This window comes from Gallus gallus, chromosome 1, assembly GCF_016699485.2.
Source record: "Gallus gallus isolate bGalGal1 chromosome 1, bGalGal1.mat.broiler.GRCg7b, whole genome shotgun sequence".
Taxonomy (NCBI): Eukaryota; Metazoa; Chordata; class Aves; order Galliformes; family Phasianidae; genus Gallus; species Gallus gallus.
Genome location: NC_052532.1, coordinates 142,698,813 through 142,717,473, shown reverse-complemented (window position 1 = coordinate 142,717,473; position 18,661 = coordinate 142,698,813). Strand labels below are relative to the sequence as shown.

At 40.1% G+C, this 18,661-nt stretch overlaps 1 protein-coding gene across 1 annotated transcript; it reads left to right on the top strand.

Moving 5' to 3' along the window:
- The first annotated feature begins 1,313 nt into the window (after window positions 1–1,313).
- Window positions 1,314–3,087, top strand: LOC100857117. Its single transcript, XM_015276710.4, has one exon. The coding sequence runs from the start codon at window positions 1,568–1,570 to the stop codon at window positions 3,038–3,040; it is 1,473 nt and encodes a 490-aa protein (XP_015132196.3). The 5' UTR covers window positions 1,314–1,567; the 3' UTR covers window positions 3,041–3,087.
- The last annotated feature ends 15,574 nt before the right edge of the window (window positions 3,088–18,661 follow it).

Here is an 18,661-nt window from a genome sequence, read left to right as displayed (position 1 = left end):
TATGCACAGGACTCTTGCTCAAGCCCCCAGGAATGTCACGTAGGCAGCAGAAAATGGAGGATAAAAGAGGGTCCAATAACCACAACGGGGGAAGCTGATCCTTCACCACAACCACGGCAACGGGAGAGGCTTATCTCTCACCACGACAGACTTGAGGGGTTCTCTCTGCCAACTGATCTCTCACCGCAACGTGTAGACGGATCTCTACGTGGAGACTGATCTCTCACCACGACACGAGCTTCCTGCCTTCCGATCCTCCTCTACGGACCGTTTGCTGACGGACTTCCCTGGGCCTGCTACCTGAGACCTGCTGCTTCCTCCCCGACCTGCACCCTCTCGTTGCCCAAGACCGGCCTCGCTGCTCCTGCCCTTCGGCCTCGGACCGTCGGAACGTCGTGCAACGGGACTGCTGCCGGATCCTGGTGGTGACTATCCCCGCTTTACGCAATTCTTGCCTCTTTCTATCTTTTCTATCGCTCGCCTTCCCTTCCCCATCACCCCAATCCTTAATAGCGTCCGTCCTCTCCTTTCCCCATCTCCCTTATTAACATTTGTAATAAACTGGTCGGACCAACATTTGAACCGCTGTTTCTTAATCTCACGCCGGGCATACATATTTCAAAGAACCTCTTCTCCCTCCTATAAATTGGAGCGAGACATTTTTTTTATGGCGTAGTCGAAGCAGGATACCCGCCGTGAGAGTGTTGTCCTTCCAGATAATAGTCTGAAACTTTCTGCGTGTACCTCCTGGAGTTGCAAGAAGCGATACTTTTTGATAACTTAGACGTGAGCACCTCTCCAGGAAGATCGCTTCATACTCTGAAACTTTACTATTTATGTGTGTACCTCTCGAGGATGTATGAATTTTGTCTAATTGCATTTATTTAATACGTGTGTGCCTCCTCGGGAAGATCTCTCTGCATTTTGTGGTTTAAGGAACCCCTCTACGTGTGCACCTCTTGGGGAAGTAAGATACACGTTTTTTGACTTAAAAAACTTGTGCGCCTCTCCAAGAAGTTTACTCACTTTGCTGAAAATTGTTTATGTATGCACCTCTCGAGGACGTATGAATCTTGTCTAATTGCATTTAATACGTGTGTGCCTCCTCGGGAAGACCTCTCTGCATTTTGTGACTCAAGGATCTTGCAACTTAAGTGTGAAATTTGAACCTCTTTCTTGTGCGCCTCTTGGGGAAGTAAGGAAGTGATACACGTTTTTTGACTTAAAAAACGTGTGCGCCTCTCTAAGAAGTTTATTCACTTTGTTGAATCCTAGAAAGTGTTGTTTTAGCTTAAAATTAACTGCGGGTTTTGAAACCGAAGTGTGCCTTGCTTTGGTGTGGTGTTTGCAGTTTTTTGTGTGGCTTCGCAGGGAAGTTGGGAGCGATTTTAAGTTGGTTTAGCCTCTTTGTCCTTGTGCTTTCCTCAACAAAGGGAGGCGCGATCGGAACATTTACATTTCTTTAGGTGTGGTGTGCCTCTGTGGGAGAGGCGATAAGGAGTTATTTGTACTTTTGAATAGGAGTACCTCCTCCTCTCTCAGTGTATATCTTTCTGCGTATTTAGAAATGAGCAACAGTATGGCCAGTATGAAAAGTGAAGATGTGTTATTTGATCTTTTAGAAAAGCATGGTGCTCGGCCTTCTGTATCAGGGGTGGATTGGGCACGACAGAACTGGTATAATTTGCAAAGTGTTTCAGACCGTATTCGTGTTTTACAAAATGAGGCTCGTACTCGGGCCGGAAAAGGGAAATCTTTTATTTGTGCAGTACTCGGTGCTGCTTTAAAAGCAGCTGTGGAGTTCCGAGAGGAAAAGAACTCTACGGAAACCCAGACTATTCAAGCATTACAGGAATCGGTTAAAGTGACGCAAGAATTGGTAAAATCTCTGCGAAGCCAAATAATGAGTCTTGAGGATCAATTAGAAAGAGAAAAACATAATTCGGTTTTGTTGCAAACAGCTTTTAAGGAGCTGATAACGTGTAAGGACACCGGTGACACTGTTATCCACAGTGCACCTCAAGAAAAAGTTTATCCTCAAGGGAAATTACAAGAGGTGAAGGAAAGGCTAGATAAATTAGAGGCCTCTCCAGCCCACATTCGTCCTTTGATAAAAACTGAATATACTTTCGATAACAGTGAGGATCTAGATCCTCAAATGAATGTTAAGGAAATTCCCTTTTCGGCCACTGAACTGGCCAAACTGAAAAAGGATTTCAGTCGCTCCCCAAAGGAGTCTGAAACAGAGTACGTCTGGAGAGTTAGTCTCACTGGCGGAGACCAGATCCTACTAACAGAGAAAGAAGCTGAAGGTTACTGGGGACCAGGAGTATTTTTAACCACTGGCAATAATCGTGCTCCCTGGTCCTTAACACAGAGGGCTGCCTATTGGGCAGGGGGTCTCAACCCTTTAGAAAGGGGGGACCCTCTTGCTATTACCGGAACTATCGACCAGTTAGTGGAGAATGTTCAGAAAGCTGCTTGTCTCCAAATGATGTATGATAGAAAGTTGCAGCCACATCATGAATCACCCATGATGTTACCTGTTAATCCGGAGAGACTGACACCTCTAATCAGGGGACTTCCTGAATCGTTAAAACCTATAGGTATACAACTCCAAGGAAAGATACAAGCCATGTCTCAGGGAGAGAGAACCTGGGCAGCGTTGGAGGGATCTGTAGCCCCTAACCACCAGTCAGGATCCAAAGTGTGGACTTGGGGAGAGGTTGCCCAAGAATTAATTAACTATGGAAGAAAATATGGGCCGGTGGTTTCTACCTCCAGTAAATTTGAGCCAAGAGGAGTAAGGCTTGCAGTAGCCAGCCTTGCCTCCAGGCCTCCTAGCCCAAGACTTATTGGAACCAAAAAGGTTTCATCCCCAGTAAAAACGGGGACACGATGCATTGATCATAAACGCAATGGACTTTGGACTCTGGGCTGGACAAAGGGTATTCCACGAGATTTGATGAATGGATTACCCACAGTCAGATTAGAGAAATTAGTTAACTGCTGGCCAGAACAAAAGCTCAAGGAGAGCTGATGCCTTCGTCCCCCCCCTCCCAGGTGAGCGGGAGGTGGGTGGGGTGGTGAAGGGTGGATGTTTATTAGGAAGCTCACGACTAAAGGAAACAAACAATCTGTTAATTGTTTATTTATTATTAGTGGTTATTGTCAAATGTACGGTTGTCTCTTTTCTCTCTTCTATTCATTATGTAATATTCATGTTACCACTCCTGAAGAATCACGGGGTGGTGTCTGTGGCAAGTTGCATTGTGTACTGTTGCAACTCTTATGTTTGTACCTTGTATGATTCCATGTTTTATACAAGATGTTGTATCCCCTATTTACTTTGTAACCAAACCTGAAAAATGTTTGTAATGATTGTATGAAACATTTGAATCCCCAACACCTCCCTCCTTTACCCTTATGCTTGCTATCTTTTTCTCACCATCATGGATGCCCAGTGTCCCATTTTTAAGCAATCTTTGAGTCACGGGGTGGTGTAAGAGACTATTCTTTTATATCATTGACTCAAAGTTTGCTGAGGAACAAGTCCAGGCAAGTCCTGGGCAAAGGCAGAGAAATCTTTTGTCTTGAGGACACTGATGGACAGGTCCTGGCTAAGGATTGTGAAATCCTTTAAGGAGCACAGATGGACAAGGCCAGGGGCATCGAGAGAGAGATAAGCTGCCGCTAATGGCCGGGAAACGGTCTTTTTGTGTGGACTTATCTCAAGGAAAATGGCCATCTCAGGAGGTATGCACAGGACTCTTGCTCAAGCCCCCAGGAATGTCACGTAGGCAGCAGAAAATGGAGGATAAAAGAGGGTCCAATAACCACAACGGGGGAAGCTGATCCTTCACCACAACCACGGCAACGGGAGAGGCTTATCTCTCACCACGACAGACTTGAGGGGTTCTCTCTGCCAACTGATCTCTCACCGCAACGTGTAGACGGATCTCTACGTGGAGACTGATCTCTCACCACGACACGAGCTTCCTGCCTTCCGATCCTCCTCTACGGACCGTTTGCTGACGGACTTCCCTGGGCCTGCTACCTGAGACCTGCTGCTTCCTCCCTGACCTGCATCCTCTCGCTGCCCAAGACCGGCCTCGCTGCTCCTGCCCTTCGGCCTCGGACCGTCGGAACGTCGTGCAACGGGACTGCTGCCGGATCCTGGTGGTGACTATCCCCGCTTTACGCAATTCTTGCCTCTTTCTATCTTTTCTATCGCTCGCCTTCCCTTCCCCATCACCCCAATCCTTAATAGCGTCCGTCCTCCCCTTTCCCCATCTCCGTTATTAACATTTGTAATAAACTGGTCGGACCAACATTTGAACCGCTGTTTCTTAATCTCACGCCGGGCATACATATTTCTAAGAACCTCCTCTCCCTCCTATAAATTGGAGCGAGACAATATCACACGATCTTCTTTGAAATATGCATTTCTGTCTGAAGGACTGTGCATTAGAATGAGGGACACCATGGCCTTATGTGCCCACCTGAACCAATAATTGATATCTCAAGCTTCCTGTAATTGAGTATTCTACTGATAGTAAGGACTATAAGTGATGATATAGGCAATGCAATAAAACATGATGAAAGGTAACAAAATCCCGCACTTTGTCTTACTAGATTTACTTGCTCACTTTCTTGTGATGTCTTCAGCAGGACTGGAAGCATAAACTGCCCAGTTTGATATTTGTAAATTGTGGTATTACTCAGATACGTGGTATCTTAAAATCAGGCAGGAAAGTACCAATCCAGCCCTAAAGAATCCTGTTGATGCTGTATAGCGGGAGAAAAGATTTTGTGATGATGCTTTCATTGCAGTAAGGAAGTTCATTTCAAAGTAGTTCCTTTAACAGTAATAGAGGCCTGTAGTAGGGTCATCAACCAGTAATCCCAATTTCTAACTGCAATGTTTTTGTTGGGAGAGGACAAGGAAGCTAAATTTAGCTTTCTAAACTGATAAAAAAATATAGGAACAGACCATATTGGGTCTGAATGCTTTCCAGATAAGAGGTGTACAAGCAGACTTTTTTTTCTTCAAGAAAATACACATCTTTTCTGCCCTTTCATCCATTTATGCTTTCCTGTATCTCCTTCATTTAAATCAATGCAGAGCAACAACAAAAAAGTATATCTCTCGTCTATGTTTTTTTATTTTTCATACTGAAAAAGGATGGCTATTAAGAGAGAAAAGTGATTCTTTTGAAATCAGATGGTTGAAGTGCTTTAATTTAAACTCTCATGCTTAAGGATGCACAATTTAAAATTTGAAGGTAAATGAGGCTGGCATTCAAGAAGAGCTCAATGCAGATAATCTTGGGTCCAATTATTTTCTTATTGTCATCCTAGAGAAGAACACCTGGGTTACCAAAATAGCAAATAGCAGGGGAAGTTCGTTGCATATCATAGCAAACATTAAGAGATAAGCGAAAGAAAAGATAGCTTCCAGTCTCAGTCATGCCTGTGCTAGGAAAGGGTTTGCTAAGAAAGATTTAATCCCACTAACTTTTTATTCTTTAACCATTTTTGTTGTTGATCCTATGATGGGGAACAGTTGTGTAAGGACCAATTTAACCCCCAATACAACCTCATCTAATTCTTAATACAGACTCCCACCTGTGAGGGAGGTAGCAGGAAGTGGAATATCACTGGAAACCCATGTTCTTATTTGATAATTCATTTGATCCTTAAGTGGACAAATTTTGAGAGAATTACCAGGTGACAAAAGCCATAAATCAAGAAAGATGTTTCTTCACTAGCTAGACAATATCTCTTTCTAGAAGCTTCCATTGCATGCCTGTCTCCCTCTCTGAGCTACCTGTGGCATGAGGGTCTTTTCCTAAGAAAACTAGTTCCTTCAGGACTAAAAATCTGAGTATACATTACATGTCTGAAGCAGGCAAATTTTACATAGCCAATGTGAATTTTCAGTGACATCTAGCTTATGCATATATTTTATGTGTGTGCCTGTATGTCTATATATCTTAATATTATGTACACACATATGGTAATATCTAATTAACATGAAGAACTTTTTAGTAAATATATTAAGCTTTATAAAGGTGCAACATATATATCAAGATCCAAATTAGAAAAGGTTTTTTTATTTAAATTGCCAAGATAAATACAGCACAATTGAAGCAAGCTGTCCCTCTAGGCATTCACGAGCCCATGCCTGGGAGCTCTTAGAAGTGAACTTAGCACCAGTTGTATCTTATTTAACTTGGCCATTTAAAGGACTAACCCTTTAGCAACTTGGCTCACACTGGCCTTATCACACCCTTAAATGACTGACCTTCCCCTCTCAACTTTCCCTCATTTAGTCCACACTGAATGTTTTTGATCAGATCTGATTTACATTATTTTGGCCAATTAGCATGAAAGACAAAAACAAGATCTCTAAAGAATGTGTCTGAACATAAAATATAATTAGTTTGAAATGGACCTGTTCACATTCTTTTTGCCTTAGCTCAGAATGTGAGCATTAAGTGCTAGCCGTCGTTTTTTTTTTTTGCCTGCTCACTGTGCCACCCCAAGCAGCTTTCCTCAAAGCCTGACTGTGCTCTTATGCAGGACTTGCACCCTTCCCTAAAAGAAGAATACTCCCTCTGCTTTGGGAGAGGACGTGTGTTCTGTGCAGAGGGAGCAGGCAGCCAGTGTGTTACTGAAAACTTCTGCTGTCATATGTCAGGATATGCATGTGGTACAGGCATAAGATACTGTTGAAGTGGTGAAGAGGTTCAGGCTCTTCTCTTTCTGGTAAATCCATGCCTGAATGAGACTAAATTAGAGTATGGGCATCCCATGGAAAAGTAACAATGATTGTGACTAATTTTAAAAAAGATTTTTGAAAAGGATTTTTTTTTTTTTTGACATCAAATTGTTGTTGCTGTACAAGACACAAGAAATAGAGCTCCATGCTATGCACGATCCGTGAAGGATCATTTATTAAAGATACTCCCACACAGACTCCTATCGTTTGAGTCAGCAAAATCAGAATCAATGACAATAGAATTAGATAGAAATTTTGTTTTGCAATCTTTGTAGATTATTACCTATGAGAATTAAATGCTCAGAACTCACAGTAATGACGGCAGTATAAAGGTTTGGACAGATTAGATAGAAAGAACATAAAATTACTTCCCTGAGGTGCTTATGTCATCACATACATGGACTCATGCCATTTACTTACCTAGCGTGAGATTCTAACCTATGCAATAAAATCTCTGGAAGAGACTCCATTTAAGATGAAGTGGGGACAGAGCTGCCTGGAGAGCAAAGGAAAAGTAGGGAAATATGGCCCCCAGGAACACTGTGGTAGATAAAGGCAGATTTCTTTGTGTGTGCAGGAGGAGAATGGAGCAAGTGTCTCATCCATCATCTCGGCTATCCAACATGATCAATGTGCAGAATGTCCTTATGCTTATATTGCAGCACCTCTTCCTGTAATAGGATAGCTGGGAAAAGAAATGTGGAATAAGGTCAGCCAGCAAAGACAATACATGGAAGTAAATTCTGCCTTCTCCAAGCCTCTTGTGTTAATTTAGGCCTTGTTTATACATGACTTGCTCCATTGTGCAGCTAGCCACTAAGGCTTTGAGGGTTATCTCTGTTTCTTAAATATGCTGGGTGTAATTTGTGTTAAAATCTCATTCCCTTTTGCAATTGCAAGGTTGTTAATAACTAGGTACAGTTCAAAAATTCATTAAAAACACAACGATTATGGTAGGAAAAAGCAACTAGTACTGTTCACCTCTATCTCACCTTCTGTTTTCTTCCCTGTGATCAAACAATTTTTTTACTGATAATAAGTTATAAGAGCATAGGGCGAGAATAGACTATCCTCTGATTAATATCTGTCTTGTGCTCTAAAAAGGTGCTTTGTGAAGCGCTTGAAGAATATCAATTCGACTTGTCAGAATGTTTTATTGCACATATAATACATCACAGCAGCAAGCAGAAGCAGTGAGAGTACTAGTAGTGCTGTAAGTCCCTGTTATAGAAGAAAATCAGCTAATCAAACTTTCAGAGGTACTAAGCAGATACCCTGAGCACTTCAAGGTGAGACAAAAAGTCCTTCCAATCTTACCTGGGGTTGGGAGAGAAATAATCTTTCTGTTCTCAAACCTGAAAATGCAAACATGTAGGGACTAACAGGTAAATAAGATCAATACCACCAAGTATTAAGAAGATTCAGTTCTACAATATCTTTTTAGCTGCAATAGATGAAAAAATGCAAAAGAAAAGATGCCTACAGCAGTTATTAGATCATTTGAAGCTGTACTGTCAAGAAAATATAGAAAATATTGCACTTCTTGATCTAAGTAGGATCTGAAAACATGATCACTGGTCAAATAAGGATGTCTACTGTTTAAAAGTACTACACCTGAGCTAAATAGCCTTTACTCCCTTCTGTGATCAAGGGAGAGATACAGAGATCCCATTATTCTCAGCTTAAAAATGCTTATAATAAATCAGATGAACTATGTTTTAAAAGTTGACGTTTATTTCCCTTGATTACAAAAGAGAGTAGATCAAATGCAGGTAGGAGTTTTCCTTGCACACGTATGGTTCATAAGCTGGAAACCTGGGCTTCAGGTTTGAAATGGAAGTGTTTAAGTGGACAGAGAGATAGTTATGACCTACATGCTGCATTTCAGAGAAGAGAAATATTAGTAGTGTGAGCATGAGTTGCTATGTGTTCTGTGTAATGTCCCAGAATTGCCCCTTTATAGTCAGGCCATGATCTCGTTCCAGCGAAGCACTGGGAAGTGTTGTCTGATGATGTCTCCCATAAGGAGGACAAAGAGGATTTTCCTTGATGCCAGGGATGTGACCACCCATCAGGATACCCTGCAGCACAGGGTGAGCAGCCCTGGGGCTGTGACTTCTTGCAAGGGCTGGGTGTTGTTGTTCAAAATAACCAACATGACGGATTGGCCAAGGACGTATCCAGGAGACTAGTAACACTCTGAATGCTTGTATCCCCTTGGTCTTTGAGCTGGAGTTTTTTTATTGGGGAAGGTAAATAAAGATCTTTTAATAGGAGAACATACAGTCTGACAATATGGCATCAGCATACCCTGTATCTATGTTGTTGAGAGCTAAAAATTAAACCAGTTAAATTCTGCTCTTAAACTCCACCTTCATATCTCTGATGTCAGATTTTGAGAACAAGATATACAAAGAAGCCATATTTTTTTCACACATTCTTCAATAGGTAATATTTCAGGTCTTTTTTTTTTTTTTTTTTTCTTATGAACATGTGCTTATATATGCTGCTGTGCAGTGAAACTGTGATCACTGGGGCAAATTTTGCAAAATTAAATTCTGGAGCTCAGTTCTCCTGCTCCCATCATACGTCACATGTAAACGTTTCACATAATTTCAGAAACTTAGTTTCAGGATATAGAGTGAAAAATAGAGGCAACACAAAATAATTTGGGCTTCTCAGGAGGATGAAAGAATAAATGCAATAGGATGGGAAGCTTTCTCACTTGAGTAAGGAAAGTTGTGATACCAGTTTAAGTCCACAGTTCTCTGTTTTATTTTATTTTATTTTATTTTATTTTATTTTATTTTATTTTATTTTATTTTATTTTAAGATTACTGAATTCTTCTGGTTTGGTAATTAGGGGTAGAATATGGAAATTTAACAGCCAAAAAACTCCTGTCCTAAAAAGAAATTAAACTTTTATTACAGCACTTCAATCAACAGAGTACTTACTCTCACTAAGGCTAGTATTTCAAGATATTGGTTAGCTATTAAGATCTAAAACTACTCTAAAATATGAATTTACAAATTGTCATCATCTAAAGCAGAGCTTTCCCCACACAAAAATAATATCTACCTGTGTAGGTTCAATATCATCATTAGAGATGAAAGAAAGAATCAATTTGTGCAGGCTATAACCATGAGAACACAGTAAGATGTTATTAAAATATTTTATGTTTGCTTTGGTTGCTTTATAAGTGTTGTCCTACAAATACACTGATTACATTTGCAGCAGTTGTATTACAGTGCTGTTTAATATCAGTGACATTGGAGAACAAAATTATTCATCCATTTTGACAAGTCTATTCCTGAGGATGCTCAGTTGTCTGCATAAATTCAGTAAAACAATGCATTAGTTGAAACCGTTTAATGTATTTCTCACCTTTTCTGACTCAAATTAACCAAACTAATACCAGTCTGAGCACAGTACTGCAGCCACTTAAAACAAATTCTGCTTGAAAGTAACAGAACAAATCTGATTGAAACTTTTGTTTGAAAGAACAAAATTAAACAAATCTTCGTATAGTTGAAGGGGTACAGAAAGAAAGGGAAAACAAATTTTCCTTTGTTTCTTTACAGCTGAGTAGCTGCCCATTGCTCACTTGCTCATCCAAAGTGCATATCTTCTGGTTGAACTGCTGTTTCTTATCTCCTGAAATTAATCTGATAAGAAAACCCACTTTTATCTTCAGAGTTGTAAAGATGAGACTCTTTGGTAAAAGTGTATGGCACACCCTATTTAATTTCAGTATGCACTTAAAGAGAGAAGGAACATTAAGATCCAAGTTGATCTCTACTTTTAAAGGGTACTCTTTCAAGGGGAAAAGTCACGTGGAGGCAGACTGAAAAATATTCCTTCTACAGTTCTCAATATCAATAAGAAAGGGCATTGCAAAACTTTTTCCTCCTACTAAATCTGATCCCTCAGTCATTTCAGACCTCTTCTTGGCCAGACTACATTGCTTCAATTTACGTTTCTTTTTTTCTTTTGTGTGTTACATCCACTTTTGTCTCTGTCTGCTCATGTTCCTGCTCCAGCCAACAGTTACAGTAGTTGCTCAGCTGTTACCCACCCTTCTGTTATCTCTTTCTCATTTATTTTCCTTCTTTACACTGTCCTGCGTGCAAGTATCTACTTACACACTGAACTGTGTATTCCTGGAAGAGATAAAACCTTTTCATGACAGTACACTGGTAGTGATCTACCCAATCTAAATGTACTTAGAACAGAGGAGTACTCCTGTGAGAAGCGTACACCTCTCTGGCCATATCTAGACTTATCATCTGTTGTTGCATGTCACACAATATGTGGTGTTATCTATCAAATGCTGACAAAGGGTTGGTATGTACAATGGTGCCTTTCTAGATGCAGTATGTTTAGAAGAAACCCAAGTAAACATTGTTGGTAATGGGACTACCAGATGTTCAGAAACATCTCAATCTGATAAAAAAAATGTATTCAGTAACAAGGAAGATTGTCCCATTATACACACACTGCAAAAAAAAAGAGTACTAGGGTCTGATTCTTGTCTATGTTACCAGGGACTGGCCTCTGCCATTATGGGTGGGTATCAGAAAACCAGACAGCAGAATGAATGACTTGCTTTCAGGCCACCTTTCTATTTAGCAGCATACTCTTGTGTGATAGGTAATATCCACTGACAAAATTGAGCATTTAAGGAGTAGAGTGTCGGGTCTGGGGTTGTTGTTGACGTACATTGCTCTGGGATGCAGCTGTGTTTTGTGCTCACTGTCAGTATGACTTTCTCCATCCATCTGCCAGTTAAGCTTTACTCATCATTACTTGTCCTGCTTCTTCTGTGGCAGCCCTAGGAGCAGAAAATGGTGTCTGTCTGTCTCTTGAGAATCTTGAAATCCTGCAGTACTGCACCACTGATATCAAAGTGCTCTTCTATGTGAATAAAACACTTACCCCTGTACTAAATTCTGTTATTAAAGTCAAAATCTACACGTTCTTCTGGCTAAGATCAGTTACTTTGGGGATAGTCTGGAAACATTCTTCTGTACAGTGCTCTGTACACTCTGCCTGTGGTCTACACACTATTCACCATGCACTTGGATCACATTCATTTCAGACTTCAACTGAAAGGAAGGGATGTAAGCAGCTGCACCACCTCCAGGGAAAGGTATGCTGTTTGGAGGCTTTTGAGAACAGCCATCAAAGATGTGACATGGAGAATCCAGTGAAGAGTGGAGCTGTAAGGAGCATCTGGGGCACAGTCTATGTGCTGAGAATGTTGAAATATACTGAGCACAAATGGAATGAAAAGAATTAAGAGCTTGAACTTTATCTAGGGAATTAAGAAATATGGCTCAAATCTCCTTAGACAGGAGGAAAAATGGAACTCTGCTCACTCTACAGCAAAGGTCAATTGGCTAATGTACACTGGAAAGGAGAGGGCAAAGGAATAGAAAATGGGTCATCAACAAGAGCTGGATAGAAAAAAAAACAACAACCAGCCAGAATCTACCTGTTTATCTAGAACTCTGCTAGGTTTGCTGAGAAAATGACCATTAGATTGAGGTCCTGAGGAAAAGCAGATGTTGGGACACCTTATTTCTAGGACCTGAGTGGGTGCTGGAGTAAACTTGTTTCCAATCCGAATGGCATTATAAAGGACATACTACAAGAGTCTGCATGTATCTGTTTCTTGAAATGCTTGATGAATTCTTCAGTAAAACTGTAAGTTGTTTCTGGAGTTCAGACATTTTTGCTGAACAGTTTTGCATTAAGTATAAAGAGTACATTAAGTTTTACACATTTGCAAAGAAGTTTATGCACCTAACTGAGTAACCTCACAGCACCAATATTCCTTCTCTCTCTGTGTAGTCAAGATGTCCTTTCTCATTATGTAGAGATGTGATTTCATATCATCTTATATGTTTGAGTTACAGATTTTTGAGAAGCATGCCTGAAGGCAGCACATCACCTCTAAACCCCTGTAGTCCTCTGTAGTTAAGCCCAAATGAGTCATGCAATACAATTAGCCTTCATAACATAGTAAAAATCGGAAATCTGCCTTTGAAAACTTAATTCCAAGGATCACTTTCATTCCTGCTCATAGCCATTAACTTATTTGAAAGTAAAAATATGTAACATTCAAACAGCAACATAAATGGTACCAGGATGAAATAGATAAAAAAAAGAACATTTCATCAAAGATATAATATTCTTACGGGGTGTGCTCATTTTTTGTATAAATGGAGTCTGGGTTCTACAGAGAGAGAAACCGTTTAAACTAAAGTATTTATTTCATTAAAGATTAATGTGCTATTAACATCATGAGTCAGAGCTACTATAGATCTACAAGGAAATAATAGCAGAAAATACATGGTCTTTACCTAGAATTCTTTGATCCAACTAAAGTGAGATGGTTTTGAGTATGAAAAGAAAAAAAAAAAGAGTTTCAGCATGTACTGCTACATTTGTAAGTAAATAAGACAAGAACAAGACAAAGTTTGCGGGCTGTCACAGGGCAGATCATATCTGACCAATCTAGTGGCCTTCTATGGTGGAATGATGATGTTAGACAAAGGAAGGGCAACTTATGTTGTCTACCTGGACTTGTTTAAGGCTTTTGATATGGTCCTGCAGTACATCCTTCCCTCAGAATTGGAGAGATATGGCTTTGAAGATTGGACTATTCAGTGGAGAAAGAATTGGTTAGATGGTCAGCCAGAGGGTTGTTGTTGATATCTCTGTGTCCAGATGAAGGATGGTCTGTCTTGGGACCTGTGCTCTTTAACATCTTTATCAACAACATAGATGATGGGATCAAGTGCATCCTAAACGAGTTTGCTGATGATGCTAAACTGAGTAGTGCAGTTGACACAATAGAAGGAAGGGACACTATCCACAAGGACCTGGACAGACTTGAAAAGGAGGCATACAAGAACCTAATGAGGTTTAACAAGGCCAAGTGCAAAGTGTTGCAATTACGTTGAGGTGATCCCAGATATGACTACTCTATTGTGAGCAGCCCTATGGAGAAGGACTTGGAGGTCCTGATGGACAAAAACTGGACATGAGCCAGCAGTGCCCTCTTCCAGCCCAGAAAGTGAACAGTGTACTGGGCTGCATCGCACTTTTTTTTTTTTTTTTTTTTTTTTTTTCCCTACGTCCATGTTGGATATAAGAAAAAAGTCTTTTATAGTGAGGATGGTGAAGCACTGGAATAGGTTGCCTAGAGATATGGATGCCCCATCCCTGGAGACCTTTAAGGCAAGGCTGGATCAGGCCCTGGACAACATGATCTAGCTGTGGATGTTCCTGTTCATTGCAGAGGAGTCTGACTAGGTGACCTTTAAATATCCTTTCCAACTCTAAGGATTCTATAATTCTATGATTCTATGAAAATAAGGGTGGCCAGCAGGGACAGGGAGGTGATTGTCCCCCTTTACTCTGCCGTTGTGAGGCCCTACCTGGAATACCAGGTCTAAGGCCTTAGTAAAGGAAGGATGCGGATCTGTAGAAGAAGGTCATGAGGAGGGCCACAGAGATGATCAGAGGGTTGGAGTACCTTTCCTTTGAAGAAAGGTTGAGGGAGTTGGACTTGTTCAGCTTGGAGAAGAGAAGGCTCTGAGAAGACCTCATTGCAGCCTTCCAATACTTGAAGGGAGCTTATAAGCAGAAGGACCAACATTTCATGTCAACTGATAGTGGTAGGACAAGGGGGAATGGTTTTAAATTAAAAGAGGGGAGATTTATTTTAGATATTAGGAGGAAATATTTTACTCAGAGAGTGGTGAGGCATTGTCACAGACTGCCCAGAGAAACTGTGGGTGCCGCATCTCCGTAGAAGTTCAAAGCCAGGTTGGGTGGGATTCTAGGCAGCCTGATCTAGTGGTTGACAACTCTGCCCTTGGCAGGGGTGTTGGAACTAGATGATGTTTAAGATCCCCTCCAGTCTAAGCCATTCTATTTTTCTATGACTGTCAGTGGTGTTTGCCTGCTTGAACCCTTCATGGCACAGCCTCGTGCAGTTGGGGTCAGGCTGATGAAGAGCATGTGGTAGGAGGCAGACTGAAATGTGATCGCCCTGTTTGTCTGCAAAGAGAGTTTAGGTCTGTGCACATGAGAGGAGCAATGCCACTTGACTTTGGGGTCAGAGACCGCTTTCTGGCTCTTCACCACTCACCTGTGTGATTCCACCGCATATTTCTGGTATGTGCCTGCAAAGACCATGAGGAATATTTGTTATCTCTGAGTGAGTGATCTCTAATGGACAATCTGATCATATTTCACTGGTGCTCTAAATAACGTCAGTGATTCTAGTATTGTAAATGGTCCAACTGTCTTATGTTTTTTTCACTGTGATTGTAGTTTGTGTACCAAATGGATGCTGTGGAAAAATGCCGGAAAACGCAATGGAGTGGGTGAGGTCATATAGAATGGAAAGGTCATCAGGGTGATGACTTCTACAGACAACTAGGTATGTCTTCATAAAATAGTTTTCTCTGAGCCCCTGTTACTCCTAATACATTATTCATTTCACTAGCTGCTATTCTAGTGAATCCTTCTACTCAGCTGTTATTTCCAGACTGAGTGATTTTTCCTTTCCTTTCAATAGGCAAAATATCTATAAGCAGATTGCACTTTTCCTCAGATATAACAGTTTCTGGAAATGATTGCACAGACACAAGAACTGTGGAGCTACAGCTAGCTCTGTAATGGAAGAAGCAGGTGCTGGGAAAAAAGGTGTAAGAGACAAGGCCTCATATCTCCACAGCTTCCAGAAGTTATTTAAGGATATTCTAAGCTGTGACTTGTACATCAAGCATTATCTTAAATTGCTAGCAATGAAATTCTGGTCCATGAATTAGTTTTTCTTCCCTTCTTTCGTGTCTATTTTTTGCAGATGAATTTTGTTCATTTTTAAATTGATCCCTGGACATTCTGAAACCTGAAATATGTCTTCACCTCCAAAAGCTGTGTGTTTTGCTCTGTTTCCACAGTAGGTGCGTTTTTATGGAAAATTGGTCCATATCGGCTGTGGGCTATTTTATGAGTTCTGGGTATATTTTTAAAGAAAGAGCCTATGTGGAAAGAATTTGTGTTCTACCTACAGCAGATTTACTACTGACATTAGAAACACATCAGCAGCACAGCCTGTAACCCTGACATTTTCATTAATCCCTCGTAGTTAATTCCACTTGTGGGGAATTAATTGTACCATCAAATTATTTAAACAGGGACTTACCATCTTAGTATGACCTCTTTACATTTATTTGGAATTCAGATGGAGGAAAGTGGCTTTTAAAAACTGTGATGAAATCTCCCAAATGAGTAATACGTAAACTCGTTGCAGAAGAAGGAGACAGAAGGTCTGCAGTCATATTTAAAATAATATATCAGATTACCTAAACGATATCTGATCAGCATATCTAATCAGTATATCTGAAGCAATTAAATTACCTCTGTAAAATATCAGGCAAATTTAAATTTGTGTAAGATAGAAACACTGAGTATGTGATTATAAATATTTCTCACTGTTATGAACGTTTGCAGTGAATAAAAAGGTGGGTACTAGCTGTGTACGGGAAGGGAACTGATCTGATTGCCTGGAAAATACTGTATTTTCCATAAGAATATCTAAGATATGTCATAGCTCGGGGATAGATACACCACTTAAAGGAACTGATCAGCTCCCTGTTTTGATCAGTAAGATTTTTCTTCATTACTGAGATTTCTTTTCTGAATAGCTTTAGAAAGGCAAAAATCCAGTCCTCATAGCTAAATCTCCATAAAATTCATGTCCAAAGGACAAAGATCTTAGTCTCAATTTACTCTTTCTATAGTGTGCTCTTAAATCAACTCCATTATTTGAGGGAGGAGGCTGATTTATGTCCTTTTGAATGTTATTGGCAACACAGTTTTGTAGTGATTCATTTTAAGTCTTTTATGAGCAAGTAGAGATACCACTAATATATTTTTATATATTATTTGTTTACACACACACAGTTTTGAGTGTCCTCACAAAATTTTATTCCTAGCCCTTTGCCCTGGTTTCAGCAGGGACAGAGTTGACTTTCTCCAAAGTGTCAGGCATGTTGCTATGTTTTGGCTCTGGGAGAAAAACAATGTTGATAACACATCAATGCTTCTGTTGTTGCTGAGCTGTTCTACACAGAGCCAAGGACGTTTCAGCTTCTTGTGCTGTCCTGTCAGTGCAGGGGGATGAGAGCACACAAGGACTGGGGGGGAGGGGAGGGCACAGAACCAGAACATCTGAGTTAAACTGGCCAAAAGGATATTCCATACCATATGACATAATTTGAAAAAACTTGGGGAGTTGGTCGGGAAAAGGGGTACTGCTCAAGGACTGGCTGTATGTCCATCAGCTGGTGGTGAGTAATTGCACAATGCAAACGTTGTTAAGTTGGCGTATATTACCATTTCTATTATTATTTTCATTTTCTTTTCCTTTTCTGTCTCAGTAGCTTTTATCTCAACCCACGAGTTCTACATTGCTTTTTTTTTTTCCCTCCAGTTCTCTCTCCCATCCCACTGGGAGATGGGAATGAGAGAATGACTTTATGGTGCTGAGCCGCTGTTGGGTTAAACCACAACACTCTTCCACAGTTTTATGTAATTGTCCAGGACATCTCATGTTACACTGGATGCCTGTGTTCAGGAAACTTAATTTCATAGCTGATTCTGTGTAAAGCCCCCAGAATTCCTCCCATACTGAGACAAGTGATGGCTTTCTTTCCACAGATGTTTATCTTTTTCAACTGACAGTACTAACTCATGTTTTCAGGGAAGAATGAAAGTTGACAATGGAAAATTACTTGTATACAGCTAAATTTAATGGAAACTGAAATGAGATAGTAATATCATTCTGCAGCACATAGCTACTCATGAAAACATTCAAACTTCTTCAAGGCTTTCAACTATCCATCATCTACCATTCCAGTTTGAAGGCTGGCAAATATCATGACAACTTACTGTTAGGTTTTGATTTGATATTTTCACTTAATTTAGTGTTCATCTTAACTGAGATACTAGTGCTTCTGAAACAAAATATTTATTCCTTAGCAAACAGAAGCAGTTTTTCTTGTGTTGCTCATCAGTTCTGGCTCAGAACATCTAGACAGTCTTGCTTAGTTGCAATTTGGTTGTACTTCTGCACTGTACTTTTGCACAATACTTGTTTTAATTCTGGATGTGAGCAACTGATACGGTTAATCTGGGAAGAACAGGAGCATGATTGTAAAGTATTGAGTAGTGAAGGTCTGTGCTTTCAGAGATAGGGAATATTGATTACTGTTTTAGGTTTGCATCAACTGTTTGCATCACTGGTTGGCTGGACCACAAAAAAATAAGTTCACCTGTCTTTTCAGAGGCTGACAAAAACAATAACGATTAGCAGAGTTTATAATTATGTTTCTTGAACATCATAACCTGATTAGTCTGCAGCAACAAACTAATTTAACTTAAATTGCAAATCAATTTACTTGTTAATTCTATTCAGATTGTACTTGCATGACTAAGATAGCACACTTTGCGATAGAATCACTTCTTCTACCTGTCTTTTGGTCAGCTGAAAAATTAGTTGTATGATTAAAATCATTATATTCTTCTGCCTAGTTTTCCTTTATTTTATTTTATTTTACAAAAATAAAGACCTATTTTCTTGGTTAAAGGAAATGTACTGGATGCTTAGAGATTTTATGCAGAAAGCAGATGCCTTTAATGTCATTTTTTTTTTTTGTTAAATCTGATAGTCAAATAATGATGCATTTAGTCAGACCATATAAATCTGCCTTATTGAGACAGAGAGAGGGTACCAGTGAATAACTCATCCTATAACAGATATGTGAGACAGAGGGCTTGATTAATTTTGGTGGTTC

Excerpts from the sequence above, each read along its gene's own strand:
- LOC100857117 (XM_015276710.4), top strand. The coding sequence starts at position 1,568 with ATGAGCAACAGTATGGCCAGTATGAAAAGTGAAGATGTGTTATTTGAT.